The 23242-nt window shown below is 42.3% G+C and overlaps 1 protein-coding gene across 3 annotated transcripts in view; it reads right to left on the minus strand.

Moving 5' to 3' along the window:
* Window positions 1-696: 696 nt before the first annotated feature.
* The window catches only part of Dpy19l1 (dpy-19-like 1 (C. elegans)), a 47664-nt gene continuing 25118 nt past the window's right edge, over window positions 697-23242 (minus strand). For 2 of the 3 annotated variants that reach the window (XM_013035160.1, XM_013035158.1), the window contains 12 exons: window positions 21910-21996; window positions 20215-20274; window positions 19676-19756; window positions 13708-13809; window positions 11254-11325; window positions 10609-10658; window positions 7497-7521; window positions 6773-6892; window positions 5225-5399; window positions 4346-4445; window positions 2992-3117; window positions 697-1486 (listed from right to left, as the gene is read on the minus strand). In XM_013035160.1, the coding sequence (XP_012890614.1) occupies window positions 1330-1486; window positions 2992-3117; window positions 4346-4445; window positions 5225-5399; window positions 6773-6892; window positions 7497-7521; window positions 10609-10658; window positions 11254-11325; window positions 13708-13809; window positions 19676-19756; window positions 20215-20274; window positions 21910-21996 (1155 nt within the window). In that variant the 3' untranslated portion in view covers window positions 697-1329. The remainder of the gene's footprint in view (window positions 1487-2991; window positions 3118-4345; window positions 4446-5224; window positions 5400-6772; window positions 6893-7496; window positions 7522-10608; window positions 10659-11253; window positions 11326-13707; window positions 13810-19675; window positions 19757-20214; window positions 20275-21909; window positions 21997-23242) is intronic. The other variant, XM_013035159.1, reaches the window with a different exon arrangement.

The raw sequence follows: 23242 nt of genomic DNA on the forward strand, positions 1-23242 counted from the left end.
TGGGCCGTGGCCATCATAAGAAGGCAGAGAGAGAACAGCGCTGCTGTGGGCCCGGGAGTGAGGACTCGGGTCTCACTGAGGTGAGTCTGCCTATGGCTGACAAAAACACTAGAATTGATGTGAAGTCAGCAATGGTTGTGGTTTGCTTAGGACTTAAACCTGGAAACCATTCTCAGAATCATCAACCTTCATCAGTTTGAGGACTCTCACTTGATACAAACTAACTTTTAAGAAACAAAAATCCAAACAAGGAATTCAAAACCAGTTTGGAAATTTTCCAAAATAAAAAGAGAAAAAATAAAGGGGAAAGATTCGATATACTAGTTCCTCATAAGAAAATAATGTTTTTATGAACCAAAATTATACCAAAAGGCTTAAGGCTTTGTCTTATTAAAGACAGACAGTCTGGAAAGTAAAATGGAAAAACAAATACAATTTTTCATTTATTTTTGGCAGAAAAATTAGTCACGTTCTATTATCTTAATAGTAAAAGAAAAATTACCATACGCTACAGTCTACTATAAATTATGTCTACTCAAATACACATTAGTTTCTAGATGCATTATATTTGAGGTTGTTCAAAATAGTTTCTTAAAACTGTAGTTAAGCATGAAAAAAATTTAAAGTGGTTTAAAGGTATTAAAATATAAACATTTGAATACTAAAAATGAGAAAAATACACATTTACTGTTTTTCTTTTTTTTTAACCAAGAATAAGTACTTGTAAGCATCTTAATGGGTAAATAGCACTTATTTGACAAAAAAAATGTGGGGTGAGGGTAGGGTTGTGACCATCAGGCCCTGTGGCTGGAAGTCCAATGAGTTGGTCCTGCCCACCAGGGCCAAGAGCTGGGTTGGTCACAGGCAGGAAAGCTTCATTCCAAGGGTGGCACAGAGCAAAGACCAGAGGAAGGGAGGGAGAGAAGCAGGAAATTCCACATGGCACTTGCCCCCTCCCCATCACCTGAACCCAGTGTCAAGAATTATGGGAATGCTCAAAGGCCAGAGCAGGAAGGGGCCAGAGCAAGGAAGCCATGGTCACGTGCTGCAGTGTCTGCATCTGTGCCTGGTCCCGCACAAACATTAGGCCAAGTCCACGCATAGATCATTTGCATAGCAAGTCTTAAAGGCTACACTGAGAGAGAACCAGCTGAGGCAATCTAAGTCATCTTTTTAGTCAGATGACATTCACGTTGACCAGATGAAATGTGTTCTCTGTGAAAAACATGAATTCTAGGGGGTTCTGAGTCAAAGGAACACATGACTTAGCAGCATCCCGGCTTGCTCTGTGCGGCTAGGTGGGCTGGGCTAGGCTGGGCTGGGCTGGCATCACTCCTTGACAACTTCCAGGACTTTGTAAACACTATTCTGAAACACCGTGGTGAAGTAGGGCCTGGATTCCTTCACCAGCACACTGCACAGCGGCGTCTTCCCGGCATTCCCAGGGTCTTCCACATCCCAGATTTCAGGCATGCTGCAGCCAGGCCTAGGAATGAGTGCCCAGGTTAAAACCACATGCATTTCGAGGCAACACACGTGCTTCTCCTGATCCCATCCTGCCTGCCTAAATCAGTGCAGTTAAGAATCCTGAGACAGTGGGAAGGGGCCTATGAAGACAGAGACAGGTCTGCAGAATAGGCTGTTTTTAATAACATCATGTTTTTAAAAGTAATCAATCACTACAAAAGTACAGAAATACAGACCTGAAAATGTAAGAAGAAATGGAAGTTGTTGCACTATTTTGGGAATGTGGCCCGTTTTTCATTATTCTTTTTAATAGTTATAAAGTCTCCCATGTATTTTTGACCATTCCTTCATGGACAGGCATCTCACAACAAACACAATTACAAACATTTCTTAAGTCTATAACCCCGTTTAAGTTAAACTTGCCTATGCAGTGCTGCCACTGTGTTCAAGTACCACAACTTTTACTCTGTCTCCCAAGGAGTTCTTCCCACAAGGGTCCTGGGAAAGGGTTCAATGTATGTTTCTTATCACCAAGGACACCACCAGCAAAAATGCTAACATGGTAGAGTTGGAGTTTTCCTCATCTTCTTTTTTTTTCTTTTTTGCTGGTCTTGAGACTTGAACTCAGGGCCTGGACACTGTCCCTGAGATTTCTGCTCAAGGCTTAAGACAGCTCCACTTCTGAATTTTTGGTGGTTAATTGGAGACAAGAGTCTCTCAAGTTTGTCTGCCCAGGCTGGCTTTGAATTGTGATCCTGAGATCTCATCCTTGTCTGAGTAGCTAGGATTACAGGCATGAGCCACTAGCACCTGGCTGGGTTTTCATCTTTCATTTCCTCAGCCTTGTCAAGGCGAAAGCATTACAACACCAAAAGGCCAGAGGGCGTAGTAAGACATAGAGGAAACTACCTTAAGTTTCCCAGAGTACAACAGCTCAAAGGAAGAAGAAGAACCAAGAGCTGCCCCCACCACACCCCATGGCTGAGGCATAAAGAAGATCCCAATTTGGTGGAAAGCTTGGTCAGAAGCTGAGTGTCTCTAACACAAACGCCAGCGGATGGCTGCCTTCTTGCGGCATCCTCATGCCAGCATTAGAGTTGTAAGCACTCTGCTCTAAGCTCAGAGAATGAAGCTAACTGAAGTAAAGCTTTGGAAAAACATCTAGGGCACGTAAGAACAATTGTGAATTTATTAATTAATGCTAATATAATCCTTTTCAGGCAGGATATCCATGCAAATCATTATGATAAACCAGGTATGTGATGTTAGAAAAGAAGATTCCAATCTAATTATCTGTAAAGCTTTTCATTCATACTTAGCAAAATGTGGTGTATGTGTGTGACCCATGTGTGCATGTACATGTTACATGTGTATGTGTGTGACATGTATATGTTTTGTATTTATGTGTGTATATGCATGCACAAATGTGTGTCTGTATGTCATGGAAACAATACCAGCAGTCTGCTATGTCTTGAACTTTCTCTGTCCCCTGATTATAAAGAATTAATGTTAAACATTACTCACTTGGATCTTCTGACACACCATGATTCTTCTAGAATGTAATAATTCACTTTTAATTTTATCAACTCCCGCTTTACCTCTTCAGCAGCTTTTCGACTGTACATTGAGTAGACTATTTTTGTTCTGGCTCTTTAAAGGAAAAACAAGAGGGTGAAAATGTTGAAGGTTAAAGGGATACAGTCAGCACTATTTTGGAGAAGCACAGACTAGACTAAGAGGAAGACCGACAGAAGATCTGGGTCAGGGATCTCATGGGAGGGTGGGCCTGCAAGAGAGGGTGAGGTCAGGGCCCTACACGCACTGCAGGTCCCAGACACCCAGGCTTCTGTCTCCAAACTCAGTTTCTTGGTCTGTTCTCTTGCTTTTGTTTTCAACATCTTTACCACCCCATCTCATGTAAGGGGCTACAACAAACCCAGCCCCAGACTATTCTCAAGAGGCCATAACCCCAGCACCCAATGTGAATAAAATTCAGTATCACATGGTCCTCCGTCTGATTTCTAGAGTTAAGAAAAACAAAACATCCTATAAAATTGTTCTGGAAATTAGCTTGCAGAAATTGATTTTTTTAATGAAAAAGTTTTTCATTTATAAAATATACATCCCGCTCTTAGGCAAAATAATGTACTAACAGGGGCTGGGAAGGTGGCTCAGTGGTAGAGCGCTTGCCTTGCATGCCTGAGGCCCTGGGTTCGATTCCTCAGCACCACATAAGCAAAAAGAAAAAAGCCAGAAGTGGCGCTGTGGCTCAAGTGGTAGAGTGCTAGCCTTGAGCTGAAGAGCTGAGGGACAGCGCCCAGGCCCAGAGTTCAGGTCCCACGACCGGACCCAAAAAAAAAAAAATAATGTACTAACAGAATGTGCTTAATCATTCAGGAAATGAATAACTTCACCCATCCTAGGTATACATCAACATTAAATCTATTACTTCTAAAAGGGTATTAAAAAAAAAGCAAGTCCCCCTAAAAAACAACAACAAAAACACCTTAGGTCATTTTAGGAGGACACATTGATGAACCAGATGAACCCTCTTTGAAGAGGATAACATTTCAATGTACACCTCAAAATTCCAGAAAAGCAGTGGGTCAGAAAAAATTATTCACAACTGAGTGTTAATGGGTCTCTGGGCTGCAGGACTGACTTTATTTCTACCTGGAAGCAAAGATACCTCTAAAAGTCGAAGTGTTGCTGCCTGTGGAGCCCTAACAGCTGGGATTCCAGTCAGCACTCAGCCCTTGGGGTCAGCCCATGAAGCCCAGCCCCTGCCCCTCAGCTCAGCCCTGCCTCCTTGGCTGTGTGGCTGCTTCCTGTACTTGCTGGTTTCGCAAAACTCAGCTAGGACAGCCCGTGCACCCACCTCAAGCCTGCGTCCTCATAGTGTGGGTGATTCACAACGGGCCGCAGTGCAGACAGCTTCACGCTAGCCATGGTGGGCATGGCGCCCGCAAACACTGCATCTGCAATGAGAAGAGGTCTCGGGACACTGCGCACCCCTCATCCCGGTCTCTTTACCCAGCCTGGTGACTTCACAGTGGACGCAGAGTGAAGCCACACACTGACAGATGGGAGGTCAACACTCAAGCCTGACTCAGCTATTTTCCATGGGAAACAGAGTCCAGCCTCCCACTTCTAAGGTTTTTCGTGTGTGTGTGTGTGTGTGTGTGTGTGTGTGTGTGTGTGTGTGTGTGTGTGTGTGTGTGTGTGTGTCGTGTGTGTGTGTGTGTGTGTGTGTGTGTGTGTGTGTGTGTGTGTGTGTGTGTGTGTGTGTGTGTGTGTGTGTGTGTGTGTGTGTGTGTGTGTCTGGGAAGCTATCAAATTGACTAGCAAAGTTCCACAGCACAGAGGAACTCTGAAATATGACTTTATATTCAATCAAGATGCCCTCAGTCCTCAGATGACAAGTCTCCTTTCCACACATGAATAAAAGATCACAATCCACAACTCAAGAGATGTGAAGTACTAAGATTAAGAATTCATAAAAAAGCATAACCAACTTAATGTTAAAGTGTTATAAATTTAGATACATTTTCTAAAATTCAAATTTATGGAAAACAGTAAAATAAGTTAGTGAGAAAATATGTACATTTCCCACGATCCATTTAAACAGAATGGGTATTTCCTTTCATTTTAACATGAGGGTGAGTGTGGGGAATCTCAGTCAGAGATGACTTTTTACCTGGTTTGGTGCCATGTGTGATCTACTCTACCTCGTCTGGGGCTGTCTGATCTATTTTACCTGGTTTGGTATTGTATCTGATCCACTCGATAAGTTCTTCTTGGGGTAAGTTGCTAAACTCTCCCACAATGTTCCACTGGGTTTGCAGATTTGCTGAACCTTGAATGGACATGGCAGCTAGCACAGCAAAAACCACAGCACCTGGATGTACTTTGTAGAAGAGCCACCCAAACAGCTGAAATTGGGAACACATGACAACCATTAGCACAACAGACCCTTCCCCTCACTCCCCTAGATCAGAGCTAGGCTAGGCCAGTGCCCCAGATGTGGTGTGTACCCTCAGCAGAGGTTCTGGGAACTGTGACCTGGACCAAAGGGAGGCCAACATCAGCATGTGGGGTGGACCTGAGTGCCAAGTTCCTCTTGTAACTCCTGCTTGCATTCAAGACCCAGGAAAGCCAGGGGAGCAATGCAATACAAGGCCCCTGTTGCAAACCACTAAGAAGTTCAAAGCAGGCCAGGGATTCAGAAAAGGGCACTTGCCTTGCCTGTGCAATGCCATGAGTTTTACCCCCAGCACAATACATAGAAGTCCAAAACAACAGGAGCAAGGAAGACTGGCCCACACACTGGAGACCAGGTCACTCGGAGCTCTGGACTTTGTGCAGAGCAGACAGCCCTGGTCCACCCTTGGGTAATACTGTCATCTTCCGGCCGTAGTACAAGACTGAAGAGGAAACATTTTGGTGTCCTCTGGCCACCTTCCCTGGGCCAGCTGGAAAGCAGCAATGGAATGGTAATGCCTGTCTAACGGAGGTCCACCATTTGACAGAAACCCTGTGACTGGAGCTGGCTCCACTCAGCCACAGCACTCTGCTCCCTTCCCTCCTTACACAGAGCTGATTTCAAGCTTCTTAAAGGCATAATACACTTTGGCTTTGTAATTTTTCCATTCACCACTCCTCTCTCCATTCTCGAGCCCAGTGCTGGTGTTCAGTAAACACCAGCTGAAGCTAGGGGATGCTGCCCGTGCTCCTCCTGGTTGGTTGATGAATGAGAGGGCAAGGTGGCAGTTATCAAGGAAACCAAGCAATACACAAGCACAGCTGGATTAAACTCAATGAAATGTACACTTGGTCAAAGTGCAGTCAATGAAAGGATACCCAGCGACTGCACACTCGGTGAAAGTCTACCCAGTGCATGTACACCTAGTAAGTGTACATCCAGTGAACGTACACCCAGTGAATGCACATCCCAAACTTTTAAGCCTAGTAATGAACCACAACATATAACTTTTAAGCATAACTGGAAATCAATTGTTAAAATTCTTTGTGATATTAGTATTAAAAATTATTCCACAGCAAAGTTCTGTTTCTCTCAGCCCCTACATGGTCACCAGTGAACTCAGCTGTACTGATTTCGTGTTTGTTATATGTTGAGGGCTATTTTAAAAGTTGAAAGGACAGACAGTGGTCAGCTTTGTTCAATACCCTTTAGGAAGGACAAGCATAAAGGCATGAAGAAGAAATGTAGCCATGACAACCACTCAGCATCAGGGCTGGCTGAACCAACCCAGCAGCTCTGACTCCACCCCCATCATCATGTCACCTGGCGGGAGCAGATCAAAGATGCCATCACACACATGTGCGGTGTCAGGAAGAGCTTCAGCCTCATAATCAGGATGCCAAGGACAGTATATGCCAACAGTTGCAATGCATGATAAACCAGCTGAAAAAGAAAAAAAACAGATGATTTGCTCCCATTTGTGAAATTTAAAAATATACTGCTAAAGATACAGGAAAGGTTTTTTTTAGTAACAAAAACGAATGCTTCTTTGATTTCTGAAATTTCTAACGTTTTTAAACTTTTAAAGTTTAGTTTCAAACTGTACCATTTGAGCAATACCTCTTCCAGTCTGCTCAGTCAAGCCTGCCCTTAGTGGAACCCACTTTTCCATTTCCCAGGATGTTCCCATCAGACTGAGGCACGAAAGAGATCAAAGAAATGAGTGCTGCCCTGAGACCTCACTCAGGCCTGATCTGCCAGGACAGCCAGGTGAGGTCTCTAGAAGCACAGGCAGGTTGGGCCTCCAGGAGGAGGACAGACAGGCCAGGCTGGGCCTTCACCACCCAGAATCACCTGCCTGGGCTCGCTACCAGAACGGAGAGCTTTCACCCCACTTCACTGTTTGACCAATGAAAGCTCAGTGAATCTGCAGACAGTATCTCATAAATACATACTGGGCTATCTTACGGCAATGAATGACAACTGTCATGAATCTTGCAACTAGAAAGGCCCTAAAACAAGTGAAGGTTAGTAATGTTGTCTTTACCTCGCCATGATCAAGAAGGTGTTTCCTGAAATGGAAAAAACAAACAAACATGTAATCACTACCTAGCATATCAGTTCTTTGCATTTTTACCTTGAAAATTCCCCAGAGCCCCATTATGTAAATCAAGACAACAAACTGATATAATGAAACTGATGTTACAAAAGCATTTAAGTCAGCTTATTTTAAACATGACAAGGGTTCATTATATCCTGAATATTTGATGACCTGGCAATTTACTATGTCCATTGCGCACGCCATGGTGTCCCAGATTCACCATGGGTAGTATTTAGCAAGATGGAGCAAGAAGACCCTCTTGGCCTTCTTCCATATACCTGCATCCCCCTGGTGGGGCCTCAGTCCCCCTCCCCCCCTGCCTCCCCCCTTTTCCCTCCTTCCCCGGCTAAAGCTACAGTGGTGACAATGTGTGACATTCACCCTCTCCCTCCAGGAGGCACTCAATACTAGCTGTGGCATGTATAAATAGCCACCGCAGGCCACCCTGACCTCTGCCAGCACCTCTCACTTGTCAGAGGATGCATGCTTAGTGCCAGGTTGCCTTCACCACCCACTCTTGTCTAGGTCCTCTTTGTATACCACACAGTCTCTCTTGGCTGGTCCCATTTCTCATCCCTGACAACAACTCTTCCTGCTTGATCATGACCCTTCCACCTCCTCCTGCTCTCCTACACTGAATGAACCCTCCTAACACTGGAGAAACTTCTGGCTCCCCACGACTAGTATCCTCTCCCTGGTTCCCCCTCCCCTGCCACTGAGTTGGGTTTCTTTCCTCACAGAAAACATTCACATCTGTGGTTTTGTTACCATCCCTCTCAACTAAAATGAATCCTTTGGAACCCACCCACCCAGCCATCCACCATCCATCCATCCATCCACCTACCTACCCATTCATTTATCCATCATCTGTTTATCCATCCATCTACTCACCCACCTCCCTATCCATCTGTCACCTATCCATCCATCCATCCATCATCTGTCCATCCAATATCTATCCACCCATCCATCATCCATCCATCCATCCACTCAATTTTGAGGAGCAACAAGATAGAAAAGCATCTTCAACCTCAAAGAGCTTGCATAGAAGCCAAATAATACAAAGGCAAAAGCCATGTGTTTTGTAGAGAACTCATGGTAATGAGTGCTGTGAAGAGCAGTAACAGGTGCAAGATATAAAAGTGTGAGTGTTAGAAAAGTACACACTGATCAGCCTCACCCAGTGACCTCTGAGTGGGGCCTGGTAGAGCTGAGCAGGGCACCCCGGAGCCCCTGCAGGAAGAGCATTTCCATCAGAGAGGAGAGAGATGCCAAAGCTCCATGTAACGGAGATCTAGTGAGCAATGGTGTGAAAGGAGGAGATGCCAGAGGGAGTCGGGGCCTAGAGACAGGTGAGGGTCTGGTTTACTGTAAAGTTCTGTAGAAAACTGATTAGAGCAACTGTCCATTTCAGAGGCTCCCATTGCCGCCGTAGAGGATGGACCTGGGCAGATGTGTGAGGGCAGAGGCAGCAGTAGTGAGGGGATGGCAGCACCAGGGACCAGCATGGAGGTGGGCACTGTGGTGCCAAGGACAGAAGAATTCTACAGGTGACAAGGCCAGGCTTTACAGGTGGTCTAGAGACGGTGAGAAATTCAGACCAGGGTGAAAATGAGGCTCAGATTGATTTCTGAGTTGTGCCTGGGAGAACAGAGGTACCAAGAGATAGGAGAGGTGTGGAAGCATCTTGGAAGGGGAACACAGCAAGAGGTGCGATGTTGTTTAAAAAAAAAAAAAGATTCTCTCTCAACACCCAGACTGTTAAAATCACATGTTCAAACCTGGAGTTCAAAGGAGAAGTCTGACAGAGACAACACACACCTGTAAGCACTGAAAATACTCTAAGACCTAGACTGTGACTAGACCACTGGCCTCCTGTGCCTTCTAATCTGGGCTTCATGTAATCTGATCTGATAATCTGGCTTCAACATACTGATACAATAGTGAACATAGTAAATATTCAGAGCAGCTATAATGGTAAAATGAACTCCTTTTTCTTTCACGCCAAGTGAAAACTACCAGGTCCAGTTTCTTGAGCACCTACCATGTAATACATACACTTGCTTGGTACATTCCACCATGACATTCTGACCACTTGTCATCAGTGTTTGCAGCCATGGTGGGGAGGCCAAGAGCGACTGGTCATCCTACATTAGCCAGGACTGTTTCAGGCTTATTTCAGAAGTGATCCGTTTTCTACTATATAATGCTCCTTCAACCTGATTTCTCCTAGGTCTGAGTCAAGGTTACAGTACTATTTCATTTGGATACTTAAAAACTAAATCATTTGAATATGTAAAATCTATCTCCACTCCATCACGGCGCAACTTCAGTTTTTATGCAAAATGAAGTCCACATGTCACTCCCCTTCCAATCGAGCCCCAATCTACCTGCATGAAAATTCTATAAAGCTCCATGGAAAAGTTTTATGAGCTGTAGTCATTTCTGATGGGACAGCTCTATGTGAAGAAGACCTGTAGTTTGCCCATGCAGGAGAGTTTTACATGATGAAGAGCTATAGTCACTCCAAACAGGGCAATTCTACATGGAGAAGAACTGTAGTCATCCCATACAGGACATTTCTATGTGAAGAAGAGATGAGTCACCTCATACAAGACAGTTCTAGATGAAGAACTGTAGTCACCTAATACAGGCAGTTCTACGTGAAGAAGAGCTGGAGTCACCCCGTACAGGACAGTTCTATGTGAAGAAGAACTATAGTCACTCCTAACAAGGGTGGTTTTATGTGGAGTAGAGATGTAGTCACCCTTATAGGACAGTTTTGCTTCTGTGAATAGTCCCCTTTGCCTTCCAAAGCTGCACCTGCACACTAGAATTGTCACTTCTGCAGCTCTTTAGAAACCCATCTCACCTCAAATGAGGAAAACCCTGGCATTACCCACCAGCACCCTTTTCCTTTTTCCCTGCCTATCAGCTCCAATGCTTCCAGTGTGAGGAGGGCATTACAACTACACTGCGGAGGGGAAAGGGCTGAGTGTGAGGCTACCACATTCCAACTACTGACTTGGAAGGAGTGGCAACATTCTCCAGTTGTGCTTACCTTGTGTGTGACTGCTCCTTGCCTACCACACCCCACATATCAATAATGATCTGAAAATAAATTTTCAAGGACTTTAGAAAAGCTGTTTTAAGGGGGAAAAAAATCAAAATTTTAACAGAAGCAAGTTCTAAAGACCTGCTCTTCTTCACAGACTGGAGTCTCTCTAGACTGAGTAACACCTGCGAATTTCATGTATAGAAGGCCTAAACATGTCATTGAGTTCACCAATACATGGATCATCTTAATTTTATTTTCTTTGATCAATGATAATACCAATTTAGAAGTTATAGAAAGCTGTAGAAATCATTTATAGACAAATATTACATATTTTAGGGAACTATCATATAAAACTATTATATAAAAAAGCAATTCAGTAATAATTTACATAAATAACTTTATGTTGAGTCAATTTGGCATCTGACCACATCCTCCAGGACACATGACCATTCAAAGTTAACATGATCCTCTTATAGTTGTGAGTTTATAAATGTTCATCCAAGGTTACCATTGCAAAAATATACAATGTGTTTCAATAAATCAACACAAGACACTAACAGTTCTACATCTACCCAAGTATGTTCTTAACTATTAAATAAAAACAAGACAATTCTTAATCCTAAATTGGGTATTGAGTGATAAGCTCACCTTTCTGACAATTGCAATGAATATCACAAGGACAACTGGCAACAATAACGTCTTCGTATACCTCAGCGGAGTCTGAAATTCAGAGATACTCATTAGAGCAAGAGTAACAAAACAAGAGCTCATTCCAAAGAATGTACTCTTCTGCTTCTAAAAATGTTCAAGTACAGAATATGAACATTGCTTATCAAGTTGAGTTCCTAAAAATGTGTAAGTATAGAGTATGAGCATTTCTCAAGGGTCTAGCCCACAAACTGACTTACACAGAAAACTGAAACTAAGGGAATATGGGCATTGCCACGGGAACAAAACGTTGAGTTGAAAATACTGAAAACAGATTCCACTGTCCAGTGAAAAAATAACCAGAGGTGACTCTTCCCTCACCCAAGGTGGGTGGAGCTCTGTAAAGGCTTTCTTGTATACTCTGTGCATTTCTGGTTTTTGTAGGTCATGGTTCTCCTGAACTCTGGGCCTATACACGCTGTCCCTGAGCTCTTCAGCTCAAGGCTAGCACTCTACCACTTGAGCCACAGCGCCACTTCTGGCTTTTTCTGTTTATCTGGTGGTTAATTGGAGATAAGAGTCTCATGGACTTTTCTGCCCAGGCTGGCTTTGAACCTCAATCCTCAGATCTCAGCCTCCTGAATAGCTAGGATTACAGGTGTGAGCCACTAGCACCTGGCTACTCTGTGCATTTCTTGTACTATCTATAATACACATTTCTGTGCACTCACACATATGCACTCACACTCAATGACCAATGTTTATGAAGGGTACAGGAAGACACTTTCTCATTTTCATTAGTAGCAGAAAAAATTACAGGAATATTTAGTTAATGGTGTTAATAACAGAGCCCTTACAACATTGCAATCCTCTCTGTGTGTTTTGATTATCTCCTACCCCTCGGCACTCTTATACCATACCTGCATGTGAGTTAGGAAAGTCAGGCAGTACTGTTTTGCTCAGCGTCATACATAGTAAGAGCCCTACCAGGTGTGAGGGAAAATCACACTAGGTCTACCCTTCTCCCCACTGAATGGATGTGCCAGAAAGGGCACCTGCCCTGAACTGGCAACCCTGAACTGTTCAATTGTCCCTGCATTGTCCCGGAGTTCAGATACCCATGGAGACAGAGCCGGAAATGAAGTCATGCCAGGCCCTGATAAATAATTTCTTTCACTATAGAAGTTACAGACAAACCCTTAGCAGCCTGCTTGAAGTCCTCAAGGACATACCCCCTCGCTCTGATGTTCACGGACCCCCTGATGGAGTGTACCCTTCTGTGAGCAGATACCTCATGTCCAACGTAACTCTTCCTCTAAACTCTCCCCATGCTGCCTCTGACCAGCCAGCCTGTGATAAACCATGGTCTCCATAACAAAGGGCACAGGTCAGGAGGGAGCAGCATGCTTTAAGATGCCTAGGACCAGAATCCTGATGCCAGGCTGAAGTGAGAGCGTGCACCACGGAAGTACTGCTGGGAGACACATTCCTTGAAGGAAACTGTGCCCCAGATGATAAAATAGAACAAATCACACAAATGGCAAACATATGTATGTTTTTGAACCAAACCAACTCAGTGCTACAAAATAATACTTTACTTAAACTATAAAAGTCGGCTAGGTGCTGGTGGCTAACACCTATAATCCTAGCTACTCAGGAGGGAGGCTGAGATCTGAGGATCACGGTTCAAAGCCAGCCTGGGCAGGGAAGTCTGTGAGACTCTTATCTCTGATAAAGCACTAGAAAACTGGAAGTAGCACCATGGCTCAAGTGGTAGAGTGCTCACCTTGAGCTGAAGAGCTGAGGAACAGCGCCCAAGCCCTGAGTTCAGGCCCCATGACCAACAAAAAATAAATAAAAATAAAAAATTATATATATATATATATGTACATGTATATATAAGTCCTTCCCTAATTTTGTCTTCACAACTTGTCTGTAGCATTCTACCAAAAAACTAGTAGCAATAACACACTTGTTCAAGACCATTAATTCACACTACAGGCTTCTGTCTCCACACACTCTATCCTGCTCTCTGGCTTCCTCCTAAACATCTGAATAAAGCATTAGAAAGAGAAATGTCGGAATGAAATTGTGTGCGCGATAATATTTATAAGCAATGAGGTCATTTAAACAACCATAAAATGAGAGGAAACCTGAAAGCTAGCGCCTGATGCATTAATGCTGCCTTGGAGTAGAGGCAACTGAAAGCCTCTGTGCTCACCCAGGCAGAATGTGGAGGCTGCGCTCAATGCGTATTTCCAACTTGCCAGATGAAAAGGCCACATTCTTCAAGGCCCACTAATGTAAACAGGAACATCATTTTTAAGCTGACAGATTTTCTTTCTCCTTTCCCTTCAAACTGAGATAAGAGTGCTGCAGAACCGGAAATAACCAGACACCTTTGTGTAATGAAACTGGTGGAAGCCCGGAAGGAGACTGGAAGTGACACCTCACCTCCTTCTCCATGAAGTCGAACTCTGCCGCACAGGTGTACAATAAGGTGTCAAAATCCTTGTAACTGAAGAACTTTGACGTTAACAGGTTGCCAATATGAGCCTAGTAAAAAATAAAATGAGGTTACTAATGACATTAAGGCAACTATTATAACAGGGTATTTTAGGCTTCACTGTCTCTAGGAGTCATTTTCCTGCACTGAGTTCATTGTTTCCAAGCTGGGCTGTTGTGCTGAAGAACAAGTTGCCCGCCCACCTCCCACCTGCCCTTTACTAGGTAGGGGACCCCAGCCCCTACCTAGGCTCTCACCAGCACCAAAGGTGCTCGGTTCTCCAGGGTTTCCTTCTCACCCCCCACCCCCAGTCAAGGAGGCATGGGCTGTGACCTCACAGACCTCACTCAGCCATGTAGCAATGCAGACTATGGGGTAAAGAAAGGGCAGGCTCATAATGGATTCCACAAATCGACTGGGAAGCCTGCTTGAAGAAGCAGAATCCAGCGCAGAGGACACTCAGCTGCCTTCTGACTGACATCCACTCTCCTCCAAGTTTGTATGTCAGCAAGCACTCTCAGACACTGCCACATTACCTCCCCCTCAAAAACAAGATGAGGAAAGTAGAATTCCTTTTACTTTACAGTGAACTTCCCAGTACATTATGATCTAAAAAAGTGACAACTAGGCCAGGTATAATGGCTCATGCCTGTAATATCAGCTACTTGGAAAGTAGAGATCATGAGAATCACAGTTCCATGACAATCCTAGCCAAAAGTCAGTGAGAGCCCATCTCAACAAATAAGCCCAGAATGATCATATGTTTGTGTTCCAAGCTGTATGGGAGACACAGGTAGGAGGATAGGGGGCTGAGGCCACCTCAGGGAAAAACATAAGCTCCTATCTGAAAAGTAACCAAAGCAAAAAGGGCTCGCAGTGTGGTTCATGTTGGTAGAACACCTGCCTGACAAGCACAAAGCCCTGAATTCAAAGCCAAGTAGAGCCCTATCCAAAACCAAAGACTAGAGAAAAAAGAGGACTTTCTAAGACTAACACACCATAACCATGTAGAATAAAAGGTCCTGGGTGCAAGGAGAGCTGACAGGTGACAATGCACTGAAAAGCACTTCATCTTTGGGGGAAGAACTAGAAGATGATGCATCTAGGAACCAATAGGAAGAAAACAGAGACCCAAAGCTAGAAGGAAGCCACCCCAAATACAGGGAAGGAAAATGTCAGCACAATGACACTGCCATCTTTGTAAAGAGCTTAAATTAACTCATCACAAGATAGATGCTCAAACTGGCTTAAGGGGAAAAATGTCCAACCTTATATGGTCTACAAAAAATCAACTTAAAAGTAGAAAAGTTGATAACAAGAATCAAAGAAAATAAAACAGGTCAATCTGAAACAAAGAAATGTAAGCTATATTTTTAGTGTTTCATAAAACCAAATGCAAACAATACATGAAAGAGATAATGGTGCCATGAACAGCCAGGCAGGTCACACAAACAAGTGTGCTGACCAATAACCACAGAAAAGCCAAGTTAGAAAACACTGAAGGAACTAAACTGATGAGCAGACACTGCTCATTGGGAAATTTAAACACTACTCCACAGAATTAAAAAAAAAAAAGATAAAATTCACATGAATTTCAGGGATGATGCACCACACATAGGAAATGCAGTGTGCAGGCAATGACTCACCCCACAAACACACGCTAACCATGTGACACACCTACCTGCTACCAGCTCAGCCCTCCCATCATGACACAAACACACACTAACAATGTGAGCTGACACACTGCCCACTGCTAGCTCAATCCTCCCCCTCATGCTGCTGCTTCAAAACATCATGTTGCACATGACAGATACATACTACAGTATCTTTCAAGTCAGAAAAGTGAAAATTTAACTTTCATAGCCAAGAACACAGAAGACCATTTCCCATATGTACAAAAGTTTCCATAGGAATTTTGGCTAACTACATCCGGTAATAACTCTTTTAAAAGATGGTTATGGGGGATTTAATTTCTTTTTGAGTTCTATGTATATTTTAGATATGAAGTCCTTGTCTGTTGTATGGCCAGTGAAGACCTCCCAGTCCGTGGGTTTTTTATTCATCTTGCTAGCTATGTCCTGTGCCATGCAGAAGCTCTGCAGTTTCATGCAATCCCATTTGTCCAACCTTCCTTTGATTTGTTGTGTCTCTGGGTCTTTATTAAGAAAGTTTCAACTTTTGCCAAGGAGCCCTAGTGTTTCTCCTATTCTTTCCTGTAATGTTTTCAGGGTGTCTACTTTTACCTCAAGAACTTTGATCCATTTGAAGTTGATTCTGGTGCAGGGATCTAACTAGTTTTCTAAAGGTGTTTAACCAATTCTGTCAGCACCATTTGTTGAAGAGACTGTCATTATTCCACTCTTATTTTTTTGGCTCCCTTATTGAAGATTAGGTGGACATAGGTCTGTGGGGTTAATTTCTGGGTCTTCAGCTCTATTCCATTGGTCCTTAGGCCTGTTTTTGTGCCAGTACCAAGCTATTTTTATTACCATCACTTTATAATAAAGAGTTTGAAGTTTGGCATTCATATTCCTCCAGCACTGTTCTTTCTGCTAAGGATTGTTTTTGCTATTTGAGGTCTTTTATTATTCCATATGAATTTTTGGATTGCTTCCTCTATTTCATTAAAGAATAATGTTGCAGCCCGGCACTGGTGGCTTACGCCTATAATCTCAGGAGGCTGAGATCTGAGGTCATGGTTCAAAGCCAGCCCAGGCAGGACAGCCCATGAGACTCTTATCCCCAATTAACCACCAGAAAGCTGGAAGTGGTGCTGTGGTTCAAGTGGTAGAGTGCTTGCCTTGACCTAAAGAGCTGAGGGACAACACCCAGGTCCAGAGTGCAAGCCTCAGGACCAACCAAAAAAGAAAAAGAATGATGTTGGGCTATTGGTGGGTAGTGCATTGAATTTGTAGATAGTCTTTGGCAGTATTGCCATTTTCACAATGTTAATCCTCCCAATGCAAGAGTATGGGAGATTTTTCCACTTCCTTAGTTCTGCTTTAATTTCCTTTTTCAGGTTTTTAACTTTTCATCATAGAGGTCCTTCAATTCTTTAGTGAACGCCTAGGTATTTTAATTTTTGTGGGGCTATTACAAAAGGAGTTGGTTTCCTGATTTCAGCTGTGCTCTTCTTGTTATTGGCATACAGAACAGCCATTGATTTTTAAGGGTTAATTTTATACCCTGCTACTTTGCCAAAACTAATCCTCAAAGAAGCAACCACCCCATTAATAAGTGGGATAAAGACTTAAAGAGAGACTTCTCTGAAGAGGAAATAAGAATGGCCAATAGAGACATGAAGAAATGCTCATCATCTCTGGCCATAAAAGAAATACAAATCAAAACAACATTGAGATTCCACCTCACCCCAGTTAAAATGGCCATTATCAAGAAATCTAATAACAACCAATGCTGGTGGGGATGTAACCAAAAGGGAATGCTACTAAACTGTTGGTGGAAATGTAACCTTGTTCAGCCATTCTGGAAAGCAGTATGGAGGTTCCTTAAAAGACTACACATAGAGCTCCCCTATCACCCAGAAATCCCACTTCTGGGCATTTACCCAAAAGACCACAAACAAGGCCATACTAAAGCTACCAGCATAACTATATTCATTGGAGCACTATTTACCATAGCTAAGATATGGAACCAATCCAGATATCCTTCAGTAGATGAATGGATCAAGAAAATGTGGTAGAGAAACACAATGGAATTCTATGCATTCATCAGAAGGAATGATATTACTCCATTTGTAAGGAAATAGACAGACTTGGAAAAAAATCGTATTAAGTGAAGTAAGCCAGACCAAAGAAACATAGGCTCCATGGTTTCCCTTATTTGTAATAATTAGTATATGTCTAAGGTAATCCTAGAAGAGGATCACAATATGTCAATAGCTATGTACAAATGACGATATAAGATGATGCTAAGTGAAATGAACACCAAGATATGGAAACAAGAGGTTTTTCTTTGGTGGTGTTGTCTGTAATGTTCTATGAAGTTATTTCTATTCTTGCGTTTTTTCCCCCCTATGGCTTATCCCTTGTTGTCACTGTATTTGATTATGGTACCCTGTGTATTGTATATACGTTTATCTGAATTAGGGAAGGTTAGGGAAAACAACAAAACTGTGAGACAAAGGACAAAAGGAAAACCAATGCAACAGCAATACTTACAAGACAACATATTGGAAATGAACTTTATAGCTTGGGGGGAAGATATTGGGGGAGAGGAAAAGTGGGAGAAAAACAAAGGAGGGGATAACAATGTTTGATAAGAAATGTACTCATTACCTTACATAACCCTTTATATAACCTTATGTAACCCCTCTGTACATCACCTTGACAATATAATTAAATTAAAAATAAATAAACAAACAAAAGCATGGTATATATAAGCATATATGAAATGGGCAAGTTCTTCCAAAGACACAAACCACCCAAGTTCACTGTAGATGAATTAGTCCATTTCCTAAGGAAGTTCAATTTTCCACCAAAATCTACTCACCAAGAAAACTCCTGGCCCTAGGGGCTTTAGCAGTACATCTCTAACATTTCAAGAGAGAGACCAATTCTACCCACATTCTCTGAAAATGGAGATTAAGCAATTCCTTAACATTACTCTTGAAACCAAACCAGACAAAATCACTCCAAGAAGACAGCCGTGTGTGCACGCATCTCCCTGTAGGAATCTGAGCCCCCAACGCTGACCAGAACTCACAGCCAGGAGGACAACACTGTGCAGCCACCAACCATGCCTGACTGTGGGCTTCCAGACTGAGGGTGGATTCCCCACCCCACAACAACTACAGAACGAGACAGAAATGTCACAAATGGCCATTTCAGGTTCTAGGAAGCAAGCAGAAGAAACAAGGCATTGGATGGAGTCTGAGTAGAAGCTGAGTCATTTCCCCTGCATGGGTAGCTCTGTCCACCATGGCTCATACAACTCAGCTTGGCTCATGCTGGGATTAGGGAGCAGTGTGATTCTGGAACAGGCTGATTTGTGACAGTGTAAAAACACCTGCTCAGGGGTATTCCCCTAATAGCCATGTAGTCAGCAGGGAAGCAGAAGGATGGCAGGTGACCACTTGTTTAGAAGGATGGCAGGTGACCTCTTGTTTCTGCCAGAGCCTGGAGGGGCAACCCCAGTCAGTGGACAGAAACCAGCAGGCTGCCATAGACGTCACAAGGAGGTGGAAATGAACACTGACCAATCACTGGCCCACATGATAAGTTACAAGCCATGTGAAATGATACCCAGAAAGCCAGGCTAAAAGCTAGAACCTAAAAAGAGTATTAAAAAATAGTGCAACAAGAGATTGGAGGCATGAAGCAGTAGAGCACTGCCTAGAAGGCATGAGGCCCAGAGTCAAACACCATATCACCAACAAAACCAAAAAGGGCAAAGCTATTATGCACAGAAAGAATGCTTAACAGTTATAAAACAGAAATCTCAGTTTATTTTCTCTCTTGGCCTAACAACAAAACAAACAAAACACTGCTCTTACAAAGCCTAACTTGGACAAATTTAGCCATGATGACTATAAATGAACCTGTCCCAAGTGCTAAGCCAGAGAAGCAGGTGTCAGAGTGCTCTGAATCTGCGACTAAAGGGATTGAGAGAAGCCAGAGGCTGGAAGCAGGATCATAAAATATGGGTGGAAAGCTCTAGTTTTCTTGTTTCCAATTTTTTATCTCTTTGTGATATAGAAGGATCAATAAACAAAGAGAATTCTACCAAGAAATGACTAAGAATTATAACATAATCACATTTGTTTCTTTATATTAAAGCTGAACAGATGTCATTTTAGAGTCTGGTTTAAATAGTGCCACACTAATAATCCAAATAAGTTAGGCTTTCCCTCCTGGGTCTTTCTGAAGCCTGCTACACTTAGGCAAAGTTTGTACTTACATCATCTGTGATGCCAAAAACTCTAGATGTCAAATACTTGAGGACAATGGTCCCAAATAGCCAGAAACATCCTTGGATGACCTATAAAAGATAAAGAAGACAAAACAAAACTAATGTCATTGCTTCAAGTGCCTAAGGAAAGGAGATAAATGTTCTAACTTCACACCAAGTATACTTCTATCTCCAAGAGAATCTTACTAAAGATCTGCCTTAATTTAAAATAACGCTGTTCCTGAATGAAGGGTTCTAATTAAAAATAGGTTCTCAACAGGACTTGCAGTGGCATGCTCCTTCCACAAAGGCTCACGTGTGGCTCCTCCCAGCAGAAGGGTGGTATCACAATACAGGAAGTGGACACCCTTGACCCAGCCTCAGATCACTCACTCCTCTACACACATTAAACTGAACCCCCAGCATGTGATAAACCTGGATCCCATGCACTACATACCTAGGTCACTTCCATAGGAATAAAACATAAACCCAACAATGAATTCTAAAATAATGTCTGCATTACAACATTTTAATAGGTTGGTTCTTACCCATAAACTAAGTTCAGACACATTCATTTTCAGAAGGTATGGTTTTACTGCCAGTACTCCCTGAATAGAGAACATAAAAGTTAATACTTACAATTATTCCAAACAATTAGACTTGCAGGAATCTAAAATTAAGCACACTACGGAGTCTCTACACTTCATCACCATGCTTATTTTGAACACTTGCCTTTTTTATCCCAAGTACACTAGGTCAGTTAGTGACTTTGCAAAGTGAAAAGGAGAATCACGATTTATAATTTCATAACCCTGGGCATCAGAGACCTGGTCAAATATGAATCAAGAATCACCAAATGTAAGTTCATTACCCAAGTAGACACAAATCTAGTCTATCCTTGAACCAAGAATTTCCATTTGTAAGTTCCTAACATAGGTCATTACTAAGGATAAACTACAAATCATATTTCAATGGATCTAAACACTTCTCTGTAATATCCAGTCTTTCCCAGGTATATGGGCTCCCAAATTACATGACAGGGGGATAAACTTAGTCGAAATAGTTAGGGATCAAAACTTGACACTGGAAGTTTTCAGAAGACTGAAGAACATAAAATACAGTATCATTCATTATTCAAGTTTCAAGTGATCAAATGCAAATGCAAGCATGCATGCATGAGCATACTGCCTTCTATCATTGCTGGCATACACATATCTGAAGTATGCGTACATACACTCCATTACATACTACAGTGAGAAACACCTAGCAAACTACCAAGATTAGATGTGCCTACAGGTGCTCAACTGAACTCAGTGACATTTCCTGATAAATGCACTTAGATTAGCTTTTATTTACATGCAGTATTCAATAGCTTCCCTGTGTACAAACACAGTTATAATTAGCTTTTATTTACATGCAGTATTCAATGGCTTCCCTGTGTACAAACACAGTTATATATGGTATCCTGAGTGCACAGCAGGCTCCTCAGTGTAGTGCAGAGTACAGAACTAAGAACATTGTCACATGCGCTATGTGTGTACATGTAGTCACACCTCCTCCCCACATGCTACTGCTGACTACTGTAGCCAAATATACTAGACTTGAATACCTACAGAGGGTGGTGGCCCAGGTTGGGAAGAGGCATATTTTCAGGAAATAGGCATTAAATTACTAGTTGTCAAATGAGAATTAAATAAGATGCTCCAAATTTATTAATGGTTCTAAAAATCACAACTCCAAAATGTTCTGAGTAACTGAAATGATAACTCAAAAAGCAGAAGACATTCACAGCAGGACAGTGTGGTAGCCAGTGTGAAAGTGAAAGCTACCTAATGCTAAGGCGTAACCTTAATTTGCAAAGAAATGGGGTAGTAGAATCCCCTGAAAATCAGCATTACCATTGCTGCAGGTCTAACTTCCTTCACACTGTTATAGTTAGACTGAAACTTAAGAGAGAAAAGGAAAAGGGAAGCAGAAGAATAAAAACATTTCTAAACAAACCTCCCTGAGACCAAAACACAGAAGAGGGGGAAGCTGAAGGAAGAGAAAGCACAGGCTAGGGCCACTGAAGACAAGTACCCTGCTTTCTGGTCTCAACTGTCAATGGTGTCCTGGAATGAAAACGAGCTCTATCACACAGAGAGATGTGCTAGAAATGGTTCTTGCTGAACCCACTAACAAATCCCAAGCCAGTGATCAACTTATCAAAAAAACCCACCATGTTCTTAGGACCATTTACTTACCCAAATGATTACCAAGGAGGAAGCATAATAAGACGTTAATAGCATTGAGTTCCCAAACATCAAAACAAAACAAAGTGCAAGAGAAATCTGGAAAAATCCGAGAAAAGTGTAATTTAGTGCACATAAAACAAAAGCAGTGACGTTCATTGTGAAAAGGGCATAGGCATATGAGGGCCACAACTCAAATCATTTGAAAGGGGATACACAATGAAGAGAATCCACTATTCATCACTTCCCTCCCTAAAGACAGATGGAGACACATTCCATAACTTCCCTCTCTAGAGATGGATGAAGACAGAACCCATGGCTTCCCTCCCTAGGGATGGACGGAGACAGAGCCCATCTACAGTATCCTGTGCACCAAACTAAAGAAATACTAGCTCATGTTTTATTTGAAGGCACACTTGCATATCACCAAACCAGCCTAACTCATTCTATTAAAGGATGGAGAGAAGCACTGCACTGCAAAGGTGACACAATTCCCTGTCTCTGAGGACCACCAGCACCCAGAGCTCTCCACCGCACCTCCACACTGTCTCATCCTCTCACATCTAATGTCCACACCACCAAGTGGCACACTGCAGGTAAACCGCCCGAGTGGAGTTGATGGACCAAAGATACACACATTTCAAATTTTAAAGAGTGTTAACAGATGGCTCCCTATCAATTGATTCCCCACAACCAGGGCAGGAGAGTTCCTGCTGATTTATATACTCTGGTGCGCACTGCTTATTCCTTTAAGAACTTTCCAATCTAATTGGGAAAAAATAATATATCATTGTTTCATCTTTTTATGTTTTTAATGGTGGATGAAAAACAGCAAGATTTTATATCTGTTGTGTATGTTAAACGTTTATTTGTGTGTGTGAGCTGTTTTTGAGTACTGTACAATTTTCTGTTGGGCTTTGTTTTTCTTAAAAGTTACTGTTATATACCATAGGACATACATATTTATCCATCAAACATACTAAAGGATTTTTTCCAGATCATTTTTTAACCTTTGAAGTATTTTTGTATCACAATTATTTTCTATAATCTTATGTTAGTCAAAATTGTCATTTCCTTTAGCTATTCAAGATTATTTATAAACCTTTAAAAATAATCCATATTATCTGGAAGTTTCATATTTTATTTACATATGTATGTGTGTGTGTGGATATATTCCAATGTGAATTTTAGAATTAGCTTTAGTTTTGAAGACTACATTTTTATTAAGATTAGTTTCTTTAATAATATACACTTAGAGTAGTATTTGTCTTAAAGGCACCATACATTGCTCTCTTTTTTAAAAGTCTTCTCACATATCATAGTAAGTATAAAGTTCTCTTCAGAC

Source organism: Dipodomys ordii, unplaced genomic scaffold (genome assembly GCF_000151885.1).
Source record: "Dipodomys ordii isolate 6190 unplaced genomic scaffold, Dord_2.0 Scaffold205, whole genome shotgun sequence".
NCBI lineage: Eukaryota > Metazoa > Chordata > Mammalia > Rodentia > Heteromyidae > Dipodomys > Dipodomys ordii.